The sequence below is a fragment of the Heterocephalus glaber genome, unplaced genomic scaffold (genome assembly GCF_053883595.1).
Source record: "Heterocephalus glaber isolate CG9 unplaced genomic scaffold, H.glaber_assembly_v1.0 deba00001543, whole genome shotgun sequence".
NCBI lineage: Eukaryota > Metazoa > Chordata > Mammalia > Rodentia > Bathyergidae > Heterocephalus > Heterocephalus glaber.
The window spans coordinates 4,712,578-4,733,393 of NW_028258336.1; the positions used below are offsets into that span (position 1 = coordinate 4,712,578).

At 33.4% G+C, this 20,816-nt stretch overlaps 1 protein-coding gene across 2 annotated transcripts in view; it reads right to left on the reverse strand.

Annotated features, from left to right (window-relative positions):
• Positions 1 to 20,816, reverse strand: part of Cwc27 (CWC27 spliceosome associated cyclophilin) — a 203,285-nt gene that overhangs the window by 79,506 nt on the left and 102,963 nt on the right. The window contains exons 11-12 of one of the 2 annotated variants that reach the window (XM_021242987.2): positions 13,180 to 13,280; positions 11,983 to 12,161 (exon numbers count right to left, since the gene is read on the reverse strand). In XM_021242987.2, the coding sequence (XP_021098646.2) occupies positions 11,998 to 12,161; positions 13,180 to 13,280 (265 nt within the window). In that variant the 3' untranslated portion in view covers positions 11,983 to 11,997. Of the gene's footprint in view, positions 1 to 11,982; positions 12,162 to 13,179; positions 13,281 to 20,816 lie in introns of those variants that run through there. The other variant, XM_004862876.3, reaches the window with a different exon arrangement.

The window sequence follows — 20,816 nt, forward strand, 5'->3', positions numbered from 1 at the left end:
AACTAGTATCAGTTGTTACTACAGTCACTCCCTGATATCCATTGGGATTAGTTCTAGGAACACCTCCCTCCTTCCTGCAGATAACTAAAATCTACGGATGCTCAAGTCTCTAATATAAAACAGCATAGTACTTTACATATAACCTATATACACCCTCCCATATACTTTATATTATCTCCAAATTACTTAGAATACCTACTACAAGGTAAGTGCTAAGTAAATAGTTGCTATGCTGCATTGTTTCGGGGATGATCAGACAAATAATCTACACATTCAGCACAGAATTTTTTTTCCACTGTTTTTTGATCTGTGGTTGACTGAATTCATGGATGCAGAACTCACAGATAAGGACAACCAATTGTTATTCCTAACAACTGTTATGTCAAAAAATGTAGTCTGTAAACAACACTCTGAAAATTCTCTAACTTACTTTATGGTCCACTGTGTGGCTTTCTATAAATGTTTCAAAAGTGCTAAAAAAGGCCTGGGATTATACCTTAGGGCAGAGTGTGTGCTTAGCACGCGTGAGGTTATGGGTTAGATCTTCAGTATTACACCACCATCAACCAACCCAAACAACAACAACAACAACAACAAAAAGATGCTAAGGGAATAATCTGAATTAAGTGCAATATTCTCTTCATTATATCAATTATGTTAACTGTGTGGTCCAAATCTTCTACCTTCTTATAACATCTTATGTGCTTATTTATTCCATTACTAAAATGTAGTAAAACTTATCACTATGATGGACTTGCTTACTTATTATAAGTATATCAGTTTTTGCTTCATACATTTTGAGTCTGCGTTATTAGGTCCAAACAAGTGTGAGATCCTTAAATTTTCCTGATAAACTGAAGTTTTTGTTATAACAGAGGCTCTTTATCCCAGATTATACATTTTGCCTTAAAGATTTTATTGTCCAATATATTTAAGATGGTTTTCATGTATCATATGATTCAACTTACTTTCAGCCCAGTTTGACAAACTTTGTCTTTTAGGTGAAGCATCTGATCTTTTGCATCATTTCCACACAATTATTAATGTGTCTGTATTTTATTTCTCCTTCTTTTGTGCCATCATTTTTAATCTGCCAAGCCTAACATTTTTTTTTCTCTCTTTTCTTCTTTTTGGTTTTTCCCCCTAATTCCATCTTTCTTTTATCAGTTTCTTATCCTGTTAGTGGTTTTCTGGTTAGTGGTTTTCTTACAAATATTAATACATATATTTAATATATTAAGTCAAAAGCTAATTTGTATCTTTACCTTCTTCCCAACCAAGGACCATAAAATGCTTGTCAAACGTTATTTACGACTACCTTTTACCTGATTCCGAAATTATATGCTGGGTTGTTATGTATTTTAATCCAAGAAGACATTGCTATTGTTCTTGGTGATTTTAGTGTTATTTTACATTTATTCCATATGATGATCACTTTCTATGGTCCTTACTCTTTTTTTATTCATTCAGTTTACTGGTACATTTTAGGTGTACATTATGATCACATTCACCATTGGGAATCGTACCTGTTCCTGATATATCTTGGTTCTTATTTTTTCCCATGCCCCTTCAATCCCTCCACTCCTCTCTATTTACAAAAGTTTTGTTTTTTCCTTCTTTTCTCATTTTTTTCTTTCCCTTCTTTCCTTTCCCCTGCCCTTCTTCCCTAGTTCTCCTTCCCTCTTTTGATTGTATCTCTTTTACTGTGGCTCACCCACCTGCCTGAAATATGTGCTTCAGATTTGCCTTTAGTAAAGGTCTATGGGGGCAAAGTTTCTCAGTTGTTGTCTGAAGGCCATCTTCTCTCAGGACATTGAAAATAATATTTTATCTTAGTCTTCACCTGTTGATGGTGAAAAATCAGCTTTTGCTTTTCTAAAGGTAATAATGTCTTTTCTGTCTGCTTATCAGGTCTCTTCATAGTAAACACTCTGAAGTGCTAAGATATATCTAGGCTGGGCCTGGATTTATTTTCACTTATTTTCCTTTCATTTTGGGGCCTTCTTTACTTTGAATTGATCTCTTTCACTAATTATAGAAAATTCTTAGCTATCATCTCTTCACAAATTATTTCTATTTCTTCTTTAGTTTTCTGGAATTTGATTAGACATTTATTAGATCTTCTTCCAGGTCTTCCATTTGTTTAGAGGCTGAGTTCTACAGAATTTTTGCAATTCTATCTTTCAATTTACTAATCTTCTTTTTAACTATGTCTAGTTTGCTATAAATCCTATTGTGCTTTTAATGTCAACAGTTATATTTTTTGTTTGTAGATTTTTGTATATTAAAGTCTGCTTATTCTCTCTCTTTTCAAGCCTACCATTTCTGGAAGTTTATTACATATACATATTTACTATTTAGTAACTGAATAAAATTTAGATCTTTGTGGATCTGACTCTGTAGTCTGATGTTTCTATTAGCTTTTGCTTAGGGTATCTGAATTTCATGTGTGCATGTATGTGTGAATTCTAAGCCATTCATTTTCTTTTGTAAGTTCTTTGAAGACCAGGATGAAAGGCTTTAAGGTGCTTGTATCAGGCTCATTGGGAGGGAGGGCACTTAGGATTTAGTACTATTTCCAACTAAATTCTTGAAGATTTTAAGATTAAGGTAAGAGCAATTTGGGTTTCAAGCTAATTTAAAGATTTCCTTGTTCCTAGAGTCCCCAGAACTATTGTTCTTGCCCCCAAATACTCTGTGCCATAATTCTAGACAGGGAGTTTCCTCTTAATCCTATGCTGGGGGTGAAGTGATCCTACTTTTCAGGTGTTCTCAGTGGGAGGGTCAATATAGATTCTTATTTTTCTATGCTATCAGAAAGTGATGTTCTCTGTAACATTAAAATTTTGTCATTCATTCTAAAATTAAGCATTCAGTCTTTGAAAAAGGACACGTTTATAATAACAACGTGCTTTAAAGATTCTTTAAATTTGTTGATGACCTTTGAGAAACAATGATTCTAGCCAAAAGTAAAGTTGATTTTAATAAATACCCATTACTACTTTATAGACTGTGTATATTCAAGGTTGGACCCAGTTCAAATTCCATAGTAGTGGAAGAATACTGGACTGAAAGCTCGGGACCATGACTTCTAATGCTATGATTTTGCTGTGTGATGTTGAGTAAGTCCTTTAATGGGCAGGCCCTTGGTTTCCTGTGTATACAATGGAGAAGTAGGGCCATATGATCCTTTCAGTTCTAACACTGTGATATCTATTGCACAGATGTATGCAATATAAACAAAGCACACTCAAGATCAGAATTTTGATCCTTAACACACTCCTTAAGGCTAGCTCATTTGAACATTTTAAACATACTTCAGCGTAATATCCTCAACAACCTCACATCTGGGTATGGTCATTTTATCTAAAACAACAAACAAAAACAAAATATATACATACAAAATATCCTGTGCATAAAAATAGAATCTTAGTATTTGGAAATCTTGTTAGTTCTGAGAATTTCAAATTCCTTTTGTACTTTGTGGTAATTCAAATTCTTGTACATAGCTATTGATATAATTTAGGGATTATTTGATTTTTGATTGAAAAAATACTAATACTTAAAAACTGCAACTGCACCATCTGCCAGGAGGTTTTGTGAGGAATTCTGAAAATATAATCAGTTAAAACTGTCACCATACTGTATTAATCATTTATGAAAATTACTCATATCATGCAGATTAAACTATCCAAAGTCAGTTTTAATGCAGTATATTCACAGGTTTACGCTATAGAGTTGTGAAAAGAAAACCTTTTTCAAATTTGATTAAGTGCTGCAAGATGTTGAAGAAACTCAGAACTCAAATGAATTACTATGTGTTTGATGTCATTTTTGGCAAAACCTCAGAAAATGCCACATAAAAGAAAAACATCTTAAAATAAGATCTTGTCAGCAGTTTGGAAAAGTCAAAAACTCCATTCTCAAATGAGAATGCTGGTTATAATCAAAATTTTAGTGATGATATTATTTTCCCCCTGAGAGAAGCTAAATACCAAAACAAAACACCAACAATGAAAACACATTTCTGCACATGTACACACCCCTCTTTGACTTTCTACAGTAGACAACTCTAATTATTTCAGTTTAGGCTTCAGATATCTAACCTGGTTCTAATGTTTCCTTGTAGAATTACTGGCCACCTGAGAAAGTATGATAGCAACTAAGAATTTTTAAAAAATAATTTTCCTTTTAAATGAGAGGTATAGATAATTCTTATCAGCAATAAAGATGCTCCCATGTATTCAAACTCTAAAGTTGAAAATGATGGGAATTTCTTCTCAATTACATTTATATGCCCTTTACATTTATTATGCTGTATATCTTATTCTAAAAGAATTAAAAATAAATCCTTGCAAAGCAAGTTGACATTTTAAGAGCTACCGGTCAATTTCTATAAAAATATTTTTTAAAAAGCTTGCTATAAAGAAAATTATAATGAAATTACATAATGAAGGAAAAATACACATATGCATTTCTATCATGAAGGTAGTGTCCAGAAAAATAATATCACAATGTTAACCATGATTATTTTCGGCAGAAGTACTATGGGGCAATCTTTCTTTTTTATCCTTTAGGCTTTTCCACATTTCTGATGCTTTACAGAGGATATATGTTACTTTACTTTAATTTTTTTTTGTTCATTTAGGCATTAAGATATTCATTCATTTCCTCCTCATGTTTTTATTTTGAAAAATGTCAATCCTTTTGAAAACTGAATAGAAAAGCACACTGGACACCCATATACTCTTTAGTTAGCTTCACCAGAGGTTAATGTTTTGCCACAGTTGTTGGATTTACTGTACTCTTTATTCTTTTATTCCCCAAAACATTTAAAAGCAAGTTGCAAATATATAACACATCACCTTTATATAGTTCAGGATGTCTCCTAAGAAGCATAAACACATACTTCACTAAAACATTTAACACTGACACCACAATATTATTTACTATGCAGTTCTTATTCAAATTTCCCTAGTTGCCCTCCAATAAAGGTCTTAAGAACCTTTAAAAATCTGATATTCAATCCCGGATCATGCCTTTTGTTTTGTTGTCACGCTTTTAGTCCCCTTTGACATAGAACATGCTCCCTACCTTTTCTATCTTTGCATGACACATGGAATTTTAAAAAGAGGACAGACCATGTTATATTCCACAGTTGAGATTTATCTATTTCCTTTTGTTTTGTTTTTGAGACAGGGTCTTGCTATGCAGTCCAGGCCATCCTTGAAGTTGTTACATAGTCTGAGCTATGCTTGAACTAGCAATTCTCTTGCTTCAGTCTCTCAAGTGCTGGAATTATAGGTGTGCCATCATGGCTAAGTTAAGGAGTTTTGGCAAAAACATAACCTAATTGATGCTGTGTACTTTCTTTTAAAAAATATTTAATTTTCAACTGATACATAAAACGCAGAAAGTATACTATTAATGGGGTGCATTTTGCTGTTTCAGTATATACACATATTATGCAATTAAATATATATATATATATCTTATTTATCATTTCCTTAGGGTGAAACATCGTTTCTTCTAGCTTTATGAGATGAACAGTACATGAAATTATATTACAATGGTACAATGATAAAAACAGCACGGTACTGGCACAAAAACAGACATGAGGATGAATGGAACAGAATAAAGCAGTGGTGGTGAACCTACGTTACGTGTGTCATTTTTCTTTTAAGACAAAGTATGTTAATGTATGAGTTGTAACATATCTTTAAAAATCTGCACTATTTAAAAATTATCAATAAAAGACATATTGTTAAATATACAGCATGCTTTCTAGCACATCAAAGTCATAGTATGTTTGATAAAATTTCACTTGAAAGATGAATTGTCCTAGCTACAGAGCGAAACTTTACTTTTCTAGGACTTCAAGGAAGTACTACACAAAATTGAGTATTTCACAGAAGAGAATCTTTTCTTTAATCAATTTAAACAAAGTATTTTCTTTACCAATTAGGTTGGAATCATTGTCCATTTTTTACCTCAGTGAAGAATAATAAATAGCATCTAATCTTTTCTTTGTAATCAGGATCATACTATGAGAATTATTCTTTAAAGATACATATCTTCAGAGCAAAATCTATAGTATATAAATATCCATATTTGACTGTGTTCTTGCATATCCTGCTTTAGTGTCAACTGGTCGTCTATCACCTTTTACTGCTACTAGAATGAATGTCTCTAGTATGCATTTCACTCTCACTTAAAAAAATTTTTTTTGTATCGTAACAAAATAGTGGGCTAGAAAGATCCACTGATCAGCCCCTGCTCTGGCTTTTATGACAAATATTGAGATACAGTTCCCAGACTATAAAATCCATGCTCTTAGAGCATACTTGCTCTCACTTTTATTATTCTTCCTTTTTTTTTTTTTGGTACTGGGGATCAAACTCAGGACCTTACACTTTCAAAGCAGGTGGCAGAACCACTGAGCTAAATCCTCGGCTCCTTTTATTATTCTTTAATATGTTTTAAACTTAGAAAACCAGATAATCAAATTATTAACAATAAACCCAAAGTAAAAAGAAGCTGGAAATGACTGATGGCCTGAAAGGCTTTCTAGAAATGAAGTACAAATATACGTTCACTTTTTTTCATATAAATAAAGTAAAAATTAGCAACAGATTAAGAAAGAGTAGACTGTAGGGAAAATTAAGTCTTGATACTTTTGGTCTCCAGAAAAAAAAAAAAGATGAGTCAAGAGTACCTGAAAAATATTCACTGCTTTGAGGAAAAGCACCAATTTGCTCATTGAGAAGAGTTAATTGTATAAGGCAGTAGGCATAACACAGAGCTAACATTCCAAGAGGGTTTCTGTTTCTTATAAAAACCAAGATTAAGCCAGTTTAACATTATATATTAGATAGAAAAAACTATATGCTTTCACAACATATCAAGCCTGAGGGGCTCTCGTCTGATTTAATCCAGTATTAAAAAGATAGTGTGAAGAAACTTGAAATGGCCTAGTGTAACTTGAGAGGTACTAAGCACCTCAGGGATGTGTTTCATGAAGAGGCTTTAAAATTCCTTCTTGATTTACAAGCTCAGATTGCACTTCTCTAATTTCTGGCACTAGCCATAGAGTAAGTATTGTCTGGTTAGAATTTTGAAAAGAGTATCTGACACTTTATCTCCCTAAAGCTGATTAGAGAATATGTCCAAACCTGTATCTCTATGTGACTATGTTCAGTTCGTTACTGGTTTTAATATGGTGAAACTTAAAGAAACCTGGAAAGGACTTAGAGACATAATTTAATGAAAAGGATTATACAGTTTATTAAAGAACTTGACAGAGCCAACACAGGAAACCAACTTTATCTCCAATAAATTATCAATCTTATTCAGAATTTATTACCCCCCACAACAATCCTGTGCACAATCCTGGATGATTTACAATGGGACTAAAGAGACTCCAAGGCTGTAAACAGGATTGCCCTGCAGTATATTTCTTTTGACATTGCTGGTATCTAAAGTAAAACACCACATTCCTTGTTTACCTAAATTGGGGTGCGAGAGTCTACTGGAGATTCTGTACTTAACTAAAAAAAGTAACTGTTTTTATAAAGTCATATATCATGCTGTTATAAAATTTAATTATATGACTATATTAATAGTTTTATTCCTTGACATTCTACTTCTTTCATTTACTTACTCAAACATTCCTTCATACATTATCTGAAATCTTTAAAAAGCAAATAGATGACAAACAGCAAAATTATGATGTTATATTTTAAAATGTGCTTCTTCCTAAGAAGTATATTTATATCTATCAACAGATAACATTCTTGTGATACAAGAAGCAGTAGATCCTATTTATCTTTAAATTTATATATGGAGCAACAGATGGGTCTAGATTTTAAAGTAACTTTTCTAATGTGAAAGAAGAGATTTAAAAGTAGAATTACGACTAGAATGTAAGTTCTTAATTGTCTATACAAATCTGGCTAAGGATCTGGCCCAGGAAACTGGGTAAAGATTATAAAACCAATGGAATATTAATCCCTTGATCAAAGGTGATTTCCTCAGATGTAGAACTCTGAGGAATGTATCATGCCTATTAGGGAATCTGGCTTAATGGGAGACCTTCATTCATGCAAAGAGGTCAAAATCACATATTTTAATGCACAGGCATTAGAACACAAGGCTTTCTTGTTCTTATAAATTTCTTCCCAAGTGCTTTTGATCTAAGCATGAAATACACTAAATTCTAAAATGAAGTGGCAATAATCAACAAATATTAAGACTTGCCAGATAGATTAATAAAACCAGGAAATAATATCAGTGGAAGTTTTGCTTATTAAGAATGTACAGAACTTCACACACACATACACAGTCCTTTTAACAAAGAATATCATTATGGAAATATAACTATAAAAAACACAAAAAGAAAGTTTGTTTTGAGATTTTAACTGTCATATTTATATGTGACTATACTGATTACAGACTTTAACTATGATTAACAGTAGTAAATTTATTAATAATAACATTAAAATTCCTATTTTCAGTTTGTAGGATTTGGATAGGAAACAAAAAAGAACAAGGATTAGTTATATTTTTCTTTTTACAAATTTAAAATTATGATGTTTTTATAGTGTAAATTTATTAAAATGTTTCCCATTATTTAATTTACTTCTTCTAAGAAGCCTGAGGGTTGCAGAAGATGTTTTTATCCCTGGATTTATGATAAGAAAACTGAGTCATTAAAGCTTACATAACTTCACTGCTAGTAAAAGTAACTGAGAGATTTATTCTTCCCTATTTATTTTTAGAGAAGGTACAATATTCCAAAAAATTCATAATAACCATTAGTGCTACATGTAACAAGCCCCTAGCATTACCATCAGAATTACTATAAAAATACAAAATTTAATTTTTTAAAGTATCTTTCTACTAGTAGGTATAGCACAGGTTTCTGGTGAAAATGCACACAGAAGATGGGTCTGTATTACACAATTTGCTATTCCAAATTATCCAAAAGGCTTTAAGAATATTATCGGCTTCTAAGTTTACAGGAAAATTAAACTGCTAGATATAGCATAAAAGACCAAATAATACAGAGTTTCCCAAAATACTCAGATTATTTAGTCTAAGACTAAAATAAAATGCTTTATAAAAGCCAGATATGTAGCCATTTAGCCCAATCAAGAAATTTTTCCTGAGTAGATCCGTGAAAGTACTCCGTTCCACTAATGCATGAAGTTACAGGGCCAAGGTCAAATAACACTTTCCAATTTCTTTTCATGTGGGGATCTTACTATACAAATACACATGAGAACTTCTGGATCTATTTCCAGAGTTCACGTAGTTCTAACCTTGGAGTATCTGTCAGCTGGGAAGACAGGCTAAGTCCTGAAATATGCTGAAAGATGCTTAAAAGTGTACTTTATTTCTATAACATTATGTTGTGAGATTGCTCATGATATCGTTTTCACAGGGAAAGAAATACTGCCAGACTTAAAAACTGCATAGCAACATTTGATTTTCTTTTTTTTTTTTTTTTGGTACAGGGGATCGAACTTGGGACCTTGTGCTTGAGAGGCAGGCAGCAGAACCACTGAGCTAAATCCCCGGCCCTTGATTTCAAATATAAGGTAGTATTACTGAAATTCACAAATCTTTCATTATGAACAATTTTTATCAGTAATTGTTACCAATTTTAAAAGATCAAAGTAAGTTTAGAGAAAAATATGATCGCAAGAAAAAGGTAATCCATAATGTGTATCATAAACAGGTTCTGAAAGAATTTGGTTAAGCCTTCTAACAAGACAGTGATAATAAAACATGGCTCCTAATAGCACTCTAAAAATACCAGAATCAAAATAAAATGGTTCATTTAGTGTCCAGCTCTTGGATTCTAAACACATTATTCAAACAAGAGGAACCAGTGTTCCTTGGAGAAGTAGATGATTCCTTGCCTGGAGAAGGGAAAATATAAGACTGGTCTGTGATGTCAGAAAGCAAGAAAGTGCTCACAGGAAGGGGGGCAAGTTGAAGGGAAACAGGAGCTTTCCTAAAAAAGCTGGATATGGCCAAAGCTGGAAAAATTTGAACAAATAAAAGATAATTTGAGATTGTAACACATGGAATAATATATTCACAAGCCCCTACTGAAATAAATATAAAGGATAAAAGAGAAAGCTTTTCTCACAGCACAATTCCAAGCACTAAAAATAGTAAGAATCAGGGAAAAATAATGTCACCAACATAAGATCACAGTAAATAATTGTGCCTACAGGCAAGATCTACCATTTACCATCTACCAATGGATGCTAAAATTAGTGGGGAATAGCCTGAAGAGAAACAGGATATTTGTATATTTAAAAGTGTCTGCCCCTGAATACTTCTAAATCTCAAAGAAAGAAAGAGTAACTGTATAGTATAACAACCAGACAGGCACCCTTTATCCAACCAAAGCAGTATCACCAATAATAAGACAACAGCCGTATTATTCTGGACACAATGTGCTGATAAGAGATATTATTGTTGAGGTAATCTTGTCAAAAAATGCATAACCTTATTTCAGTTATGAGAAATCATCAAACTCAAATTGAGAGACATTCTACAAAATATCTAATCAGGACTTTTCAAAGTGTAAATGTCACAAAAGATAAGGAATGACAGAAACAGTCACAGATCATGGGACACTAAGGAGATATGATCATTAAAATGCAATATAGAATCCTATATAACAGGACAGAACAGAAAATGGGTAACTGTGGAAAATGATGAAATTCTAATAAGGTCTGTAGTTAGTTAACAGTATTGTACTAACACTAATTGCTTGGTTTTGATCATTGTACCTTGGTTATAAAAGATCATGATGTTAAAGGTACATGGGAAATCAATTATTCTTTGCAACTTCTGCATAAGTACAAAATTATTTCCAAAATAAAATAATAGAAAAGAAATAAAATGGTTCATTATGACAACAAAGAAACAAAGTGAAAGCAATCAAATGACTCCATTTTTTTGGAAGCCAGTTTTATCTGTTATTCAAATTCAGTTTAAATCCAGAAAAATAATTATTAATATACTGCCTTTCTAATGATGACATAAATTTTTTGTTTTTGTTTTTGTCTTTTGAGATACAGTCTCACATGTAATTCAGGCTGGCCTTGAACTCACTGTGTAGTTCAGGCTGGCCTCGAATTTTCGGCAATCCTCTTGCCTCAGCCTCCTGAGTGCTGGGATTACAGGCGTCTGCCACCACACCTGACTACATAAAAAAGTTTTTAACATGGTTTCTTTCATATATGTACACTAAATAAGCCCTGATAGAATCTTCTCTTTAGTGTTAAGAAATCAGTCAGTCTTTTAGGACTCAAACCTTTCTTCATCTAATTATATTTTAATATCTCAAAGGCAGATAAACATATACAGTTTATGTCTAATATAGATCTTTGCTCTGCAGTGCTATTATTATAGTAATTATCAATTGCATTTTTCTTACTCCTACTAGATCATGAACTACAGAGACAAGAGCTATTCAGTCGCTGCTGATTTCATATACCTAGTCAAGTATAGTTCTTGAGACATGGAAGTATTCATAATTAGCTAAAAAAATTAATAAAATAAAAGACCTTAAGTAAAAGACTTTTCTACTTGAATGGAATTCATGTATTTAACATGGTTTTAATTACAAGAAAAAAGTCCACTGGGAAAATTAGGTATAAATTAAGAAATAAAATAATTCTCACTACTTCTTTCAAATCTTCTAATACAGCTTGTTTCTATTCTGGGTTATATTTTATATAGGACATGATCTAGTTATTAATAAATTTATTCTTTCTTTTAAATTCAGTTCCTAATTTGTGTCATTATGGGTAAGATAACTTTTAGCAATTACTTTCATTAAAATATATATTTCATTGACTTATAATTACTCATTAAGTACTTGCTTTTACTAAAATAGTCATTGAGGATACAGTACAAATAATCTAAGAAACACAATTTCAAAAAATAATCTATGAACTATAGTTCTTTAAACAGTTATGTGGTATTATGTGTGCTATTTAAAGCAATAATAATATGTTGGCCAAATATTACCTTGCTACTCTGTATCAGAAAATGTTTCAAGTCTAGATGCTGCATATTTTTTAATGTATCTCCAGTTACTGTCACAGAGTCTTGTAGATAAAAATACTTCGAGCTTGCTAGAAGTAAACAAATTTGTTAAGTCTAATTTAGCATACATTATCAGAGGCAAATGAATAAAATTTCCAATTATGTTAAATTATAATCTATTATTATAGAATTGTAATCTATTATTATAAAAAGAGAACAGCTTTAAGGGTTCTAAGTTGTACTTTTGGAAACTGAACACTACATGCTTTATAGTTATAAGTCTTAAAGTGAATTAAAAACTTAATGAAATGAAATGGCTTTTTTTGGAAGCTATTTTAGCTTAATAAAAATCACAGTGAGAATGTAATCACCATGTATTGTAAACATGTACAAATAAAATTAAAAATTAAAAAAAATCACAGTGAATCACAAAACATTTAATGTGTATAAATAGCAAAATCAATTTTATCAATATTTTAGATTTTCTATGTTTTAACACAAGAGTAAAAATACCAAAAAATAAAGGCAGGAATCTAATACTATTCAAAACAACAAACAAATATTTATACAAGTCTCAGTCATAGATCACAAATACTTTTCATACATGTTGTTAAGAGAATGCAATATTTAAAAAAGAAAAACCATTCCAATCTTGTGTACTTTTGATCCAGTTATGTTATAAGCTATAACAACATTAGGTTTTGCCTGGTCTTCAGTACTCTGTTGGTTTCCATTAAGCCTACTTAAGAGCAATAGTTGGCAGGGATTTAGCTCAGTGATTCCGCCACCTGCCTTGTAAGCGCAAGGTCCTGAGTTCGATCCCCAGTACTTAAATAAATAAATAAATAGTGATAGTTATGATCACATTTGTATTGAACTTATTTCTCAGAAAAATGCCTTGCATGGAAATTTATTTTACTGGGTGTCCCAAGCAAGTTTGAAAATGATAAAAACAAACAAATGAACAAACAAAAAACTAAAGAAGGACTGTGGAGAAAAGGAAAGGAGAAGGAAAATGAAGCAGAAAGGGAGGAGGAGACAGGAGAGATGGGATAGAAAAACAGGAGGAATATTAAGAGAAAATGTAAGCCTGAAAAATACCCTTACCTTCATTTTTTTTCTCTGCTTTTGTTGCATTTTCTAATTTTTTTTGTTTTGCTGCTAAGAGTTCCCGCTTTAATTGTCTTGATTCTTTTCTGAGCTCTTCACTATAAAGCAAGAAATAGTAGTTATATAAATATATAACATACTGACAGTAAAAGTTGTTTAGCATACAAAAGAATTATCGACTTTCAGGCACAATCAATCCAAGCAAGATAAAGTAAATAATATAACTCATTCATTTTGTTTCAGTGTACATATATTTGTATTATGGAAACATAGCTAAAGGATATTTTAAAAGTTGTAATTTTTCACAGTAGCAGTGTGAGTTACTATAAAATATTTTCCCTTTCAAGTATAGCAAACGAAGTGATAAGTGACCCACTGTTTTTCTAATTCACTACAAATTTAATATTCAAGTTTTAATTAATAATTAATGAAAACCTGGAGTAAAAACAAAAATTTTAATTAAGTACTATTTATTAAACCTGGATATTCAAAACACTGACTTCAAAACTTGTTGAATGCTTAAAATGGCACCATTAATTACCATCTATTAAGCAATTATTACATGCTAGGTGCACTACTAAAAACTTTTAAAACTCATTTGCTTATCCAAATTCACTTTAAACTCATCTAATACCACAATTTGGCATATAATTTTCTCCTCTGTGGAACCTACCAGGCCAAAATATTCTGATGATTAATATACTGTATTATGTGTTAAAGGTAAACATGAGACATCGTGAAGTGACTTTTCACACGAAGTGATTTCACAAGAAGTGACTTTTTAGGGCAAGAGATTCAAATTTATTTCTTGGAAAAAATTATGAAGTACTCTTGTCATGAACCCTGCTATGGTTTAGATATGGTTTCAGTGCCCCCACCACTACATCCTCAAGTTCATGTGCTGGAGGCTTAGTCCCCAGGATGGTGGTACTGGGGTGATAGAATCTTTAGGAGATAGTGCCCAGTGGGAGGTCCTTAAGTCAACTGGAGGGTGTGACTTTGGAAAGGATTGTGGCACCTCGGTTTCTACCTGGCTTCCTGTTTTAAGATGTAATCCTTCCCTTTCCTGTACTCCTACAATGGTCATCTGCCATGAGGTGACACAGCCAAGGTCAAGGAAAGTTTGCCAGTCCTGCTTAAGTTGTTTGGACTTTTAGCATCCAACACTGTGAGTGAAATCAATTTTTCTCTGTCTGTCTGTCTCTCTCGATCAAGTTGACCTATCTCAGAAACTTCATTATAGTAACAAAGAACTGATTAATACAAATATAAATCCTCAGGGACACTTGTGACTAGTCAAAGATATGCATGTTTTATCTTTGTTAAGTAAACTTTCTACCTGTATTGTCTGCAAGTTAGACTCAATCAAAGATATTTAGAGAAGACTAAATGCTCAAGCAGGTGTCCCATCCTGGAAATGATCTCCAAAGTTATTCAAGCCAAGGCTTAGTGGAATCTTAAATCTTCATGGTTCCATACTGATAGTTTCAACTTTAGTGCTTCCTCCTGATCCTAAATTCCAGACCTTTTTCTTTTTTTAAACCACTCATTGTGCTGTATTAGATTTAGCCAATTGATAGGCCTTATAGTATGAATGACTTAGTTCTTTCTATCCACATCAGATTCATCGAGCCACATTCTCTGTGTGTTTGGTCTTTAAGATCCTGAATTCTGAAAATACTACCTCTGATCAAAATCTACTGCTTTTTTTATTCAGTCTTTCATTCCTACTGAACTTGTACACACTCTTATAATAATGAAATGCAACTCCTTAACTATAGTTCATGGTCCACAAGTCCTATTGCAATCCTCATTGGCTTTATATCCATTCCGGATGTTATTATGGTTAGTCTTTTCACTAATGTCCTCATTAGCATTCTTAATTTCTTTTGACTTGTTTTACCCTGTGGCTACATTATGGTAACTTAAAAGGAATTGTGGATATGGTTTATGTGTTGTTCCCCTATCCCCATCCCAACATGGGACCTGTTCCAGGAGACAAGTCTCCAGAGAAAAGGGTAACTTTAGATGTGAGATGTTGCCTGGGGATCTGCCTTTGTAACAAGTTCCCTGGTGATTTCAGTATACTCTCTGGTTAGGACTTTAGTATGGAAAGTATCTTCTATTTTTTACATGATTTCAAGCACTCTTACTTCACTGATCCTTTTATTCAGCAAACAAATATGCTTAAATTTCTCTGGACTGTACTTGAATCAAGTGATTACTGTCTTCACAAAAGGATTCCATTCCTGAAAGAATAGTTTATATATACAGTCTACTCCATAATCTCTTGCAATCTATCCTTTTTACACACTACTGAAACTGTTCTCTATCAACTAAATTCAATAGCTTTTTCTCAGGTCTTGTCAGCCTATCATTCAGTGATGTTAACTACTCCTTCCTTCCTGAAATTCTATCCTAATCAGACTTACATAGAGCTTTGAAGTAACGATTTTCTAATTATTTTTCTCCTGGTTACTCTTTCTCTTCCAATCTTTAAATTGTTGACATTTTTCTCACCTCTCTACCCTGTAAATTGCCATTTTTATCTAACTTTACAATATGAACTATCACTCCTTATGTAGATTTCTAAATTTAGATGTTTTGCTTTGATTTTGGTCCTGCATTCCTAACTATCTGTTATAAATCTCCATGTAGATTAGTGCTGTCCAAAAGAAATATAAGGAAATACATATAAGCAGTTTAAAGTTTCATAGCAGCTACATTTAAAAAAAAGTAAAAAGAAAATCTTACATTATATCCAAAGTATTATTATTTCAACACAAAATAATATAAAAATATTAATGTGATATTTTACGTTCTTTTTTTGTATTAAGCCTTCAAAATCTGGTATTTTACACTTACAACACACATCAATTCAGACCAGACACATTTCAAGGATCTGATCTAGATGGACAGCAGGCCAGGGATCTCAACATAATTATAAACTTTTTATTTCAAAACCTAAAGTCATTTCCTTCTTGCTTAACTCTATTTCTTTGCCTATAACGAACCTACTTGATCAAGGAAGCATTACTTTTCTACTAAACCAGACTTTAAACTTTTGCCTTTCATTGAATCGGTGTTGAAGTACATTTCCCAATCTCTCACATATAATAACTCGTTTTGGCACTCATCAGTAAGCTAAGACTCTTATTATGTATGTCTCAGATAAACACAATTACTTCCTATTTTTTGAAACTGTCTGAACAAATCTCAAATTTGGTCAGCATGAGGAAAAACAGTCTTTCAGTCCCTGAACAGGAAACAACTACATCTTTGCTCCATTAACTAAACATGACAATCTTTTATTACACTATTTTTCACATTTTAAAATTTGGTAATTCAGTAATTTAAATGTCTTTGAAGGAGAGATTGTTTTGCAAGATAAAAAGGAAATGCTGCATTTCTAGGCTGAAAAAAAGTTATGAAAATAATTTGAAGTACATATAGAATGAGCAAAGAAAGTTTATACTGGTAAACTTGGGGCCTGCACAGGTGAAACAGAGGAGAGCTTGGCTGCTGAAAAGAGTAGCACTACAAAGAACTGAAGTGCATACTTCAGATCAAGAAACTAAGAAAAATGGTTTGAGGGAATGTTAGGAAAAAAGCAAGATCCCTCCTTTTGCCCTGTAAAAGTGGAAGACTGCTGTGAGAAGAAGTCCTAGATACTCTGTTGGAGATGGGGTGCCTAGGGAATTAATTCCCTGAGATTCAGTTTACCATACCCAGCTATCCAGGGACTGGTCTCTGTAACCACTAGCATGATACAAAGGGGCCCAGCTACTACTCCAGCAGATAGTGGACCTTGGCATCATCCATGAGGTGCTGGTTTTTATGTGCATGCAGAATGCAAGAATTGTGGGGTCAGGAAGGCATTCATCCAGATTCTAGAAGGCCTGGAATCTAGGCTGTGTACCCCTGAGTGGGCAGATTGTAAAGTTGTGAGAGTGAAGTCAAAGTGAAGTGGAAATCCGAGGAAGCTGGAGATGCCAGAAACATGCAATGTCTGCTATCAAAAGCTGTGAGGAGTGAGCAAAGCCACCCTTAGAGAGAAGCCAAGAGGGTTACAACTGCTGCAAATGCCATAGGATGGGGCCACCCAAGCCTTTGGAGTTCAAATCTCACAACAGCTTGCCATGGGTGCTGGACAAGGAAGTATGGAATATGTTTGCCCTTCTGGGTTTTGGTCTTGCACTGGTCCCTCTGGTTTTTGTTCCTCTATTCCTCCTTTTTGGAATGGGAATATTAATCCTGTACCATTGTATCTTAGAAGTATATAACTTTCTTTTGATTTTAACAGGGGCTTAAGAGTTTCTCTTAAATCTCAGAGGAAATGCTGAAACTGTTAGGACTTTGGAAACTCTTAGAGATGGCTCTTTGAGGGGCCTGGGATGGAATGTTGTGGTGTATATCTAGATGTTCCCAAAGAGCCTCATGAACTCATAGGCAGGGCTTTTTTTTTTTTTTTTTTTTGGTACCGGGGATCAAACTCAGGTCCTTGCGCTTGCGCAGCAGGCAGCGAAACCACTGAGCTAAATCTTTGGCCCAAGGCAGGGCTTTTTTAAGGTGATTGGATTATAGGGGCTTACACCTTACTTGCTGTTGGGAGATGGAGTCTGGATGGAAGAGGAGGGTCACTGGGAAGGGTTCATCCAATCTCCAACTCCTCTCTTTTCACTCTTAGCTTCCTGTCCACCATACCTGAGCAGCTTTCCTCTGATCTGACCCTCTGCTATGCTGTCCTGCCTTGGAGCCACTGGACTATAGACTCAAATCTCTACAAACTGCGAAGCAAAATAAACCTTTCTTCCTTTGTAAGTTGTGGGTATCAGGTATAGTGTTTCAGGGTCAAGAAAATGATTAAGACAAAATGAATGCTACCTGTACTATATATGGAGACCAACTGTTCATAATATTAAAAAAGCAATGGGTGTACAATGCTTGCTTGAAAAACTTACCCTTAAATAGCCAAAGATTTAGTCACACTATTGAAATATATAATACAAACTGAACAATGATGAATAAAAACTCAAAATAGACCCAGTGAGATAGAGAAGGGTAGATCTATTTAGATTATTAATAACTGTTTCCCTATGTTGAATTTTCAAGTGTAAAGGATTTGCTATGTTGTCAAAATCTTTCAGACTATTCAAATAGCATCATTTGCTAGCATGTGTGGAATCTACAACTCTTGGAATGATGTGCAACTTTTAAAATTAATTTTTAGATCACAGTCTAATTTTAGGAATACCAATCTAATATTCTCTAATATTAGAATATTCTGGCACTAGAATATATCTAAATGTGTTTAGATGACAATGAAAATTCTGAGGCTGGAGTATGTCACCACATACTGCCAACCCATGAGTTTGTTTTAGTCAGAGAGCATTTATTTTGCTCCCTCAAAGCCTAGTTTCTCCTTGAATGGTAAGTGGCTTTTGTAAATTGTTATTAACTCCAAGATACTTATTTTTTTCCTAAAAGATATGTTTCTAATTTGAATTTTAATATAGTTTTTATATATTACCATTAACCATCAGATAATTCTATAGTAATGGAAAAAAGATTCCTCTTGTAGAAAAAAAATACTAGCAGACTATAAATTATAGTAGCCATTACATATTTAGCACTGGCAAAGAAATTGCTAAATCATTAGAAAATTTCTAATATTTGTATGGTACTATTGTGGGGTACAGGCACAGAAATCAAGATGAATAAGAAGAGAAGGGAACCTAACTTTGATTTATAAACCTTTTCTTCCACTTAATTTTCTCAATTATCTCTGATATAACCATTTTATAGGAAAGAAAGCTGAGGTTAATGGACTTTGCCTGAAGTCAGACAGTCAGTAAGTGATAGAGCTAGAAAATAAAAATGGGATTCTCTGAATGCTAAATCTATACTTTTTCCGTTATGCTAAACTGACACCTGGACAAACTCTCTAAGGAGCTTAAATTCTAAGGAAGGATATAAATCATGTATATCAATGATAAAAATAGTACATGATTAAAAGTAGTAACTGCCATGACAAAGAAATGACTGAAGCATTTTGAAATTCAGTGAAGGAAAGATTACTGCAGGCTAAATAAGAGGACTTTACAGAGGAGGCACTTGAACTGGGCCTTGAAAAATGGGTGGGAATTAGCAATGTGAGACTAGAGTGAAGAGGCATCCAAGCAGTATGCCTAAAACAAGACAGAAAGGTGGAAAAACACAGGGTGTATGCTAAAAGGTATTTGGCTACGGAATAAAATAATTGAAGGGAATATGTGATTAGTAACAGAAGACAGAGCTGTGAAGAGAATCTGGGATAACGTTTAAACATGAGTAGTCAAAAAGGGAATATTTTCTTTCAATTTTTATATACCCTTAAGCTTCCATTTTTTTAAAAACCAATTTATCAACTGCTCTTATTATCTTCATTTTACTCATTACCCTACCCATTTTTAATATATCATAAGTAATCTCTATACCATTTAAATTGTTCTCTCAAAAATAATTTACGGCCTCCTAATTCCTTCAGAAGAACTGGACGTTGTTATCGACTTTCCCTCTCTCCACCTTTCTCCTATCTCAGACATAGTATCATGCTAGATATTCTCCCATCTCTTTGAACTTCTTTCTGTTTATACTAGTTTACTCTTCCACCTTAGTATCTTCTCTCAGTATCCACTCTTAACATTCTTTATCCCTCCCTCTCTGCTTTCCTTTCCCTTCCTTCCTTCCTTCCTTCCTTCCTTCCTTCCTTCCTTCCTTCCTTCCTTCCTTCCTTCTGAGACAGGGTCTTGCTTTTTAATTCAGGCTTGCCTTGAACTCACCATGTAGCCCAAGCCAGCCTCAAACTTGCAGCCTCAGTCTCCTAAGTGTGGGGATGACAAGTGTGTGCCACCACACCTGTCTGCTTCTCCCTTTAGACTTCAAGCCCCTCTATATTTACGCAGCTAACCGATAAGCCTATAAAATCTAGATCTTTAGCTTGATTCCTTTAACACATTTCCACTCTGAAGCTGAAGTTCACATTCCTACTGCCAGATAAATACTTCCATCAGACACCTCACAAATGTATCACATTTACCATTTAAAAAATCTGATTCATCATACTGACTCCTTAAAAACATCACTTTATTCTATTTTTCCTATTTCTAATAAATCCACTACAATGGCATTGTCAGGTCCCCTTCTAGTTTCACTCACTTATTGCATCCTTCCTTTTTCATTCTCAGTCTCTTCCTTTCTGTGTCAGTGACAGCAGTCTAGTTTGGGCCATCATGACTTCACTATTGTAATGGGTTCCTACTTGGTCTATGTGCCTCTGGCTTGACCTTTCTTCCATTCATTTTGTAACACACATGCCAAGTCCCACAGTTCTACTCCCCTGATTGTCACAGATTCCTAAATCCTACTAAATTATGCATTAATTTCTTTCTCAAGGACTTAAGTCCCTCTTATGAGCTACCTTCAAAATACTTTTTTTTTTCAACTTTATTTTCCACATATCCTGTACGGTTACTCTAAATTTCAGTCAGAACCTTCTAGTCATAATTACCTTGGCAAACTTTGAGCTTCAGTACACATACCCCTTTATCCATGCCATTACCCTGACTTAAAATAGTGCTTTTTCCTATTTCTGT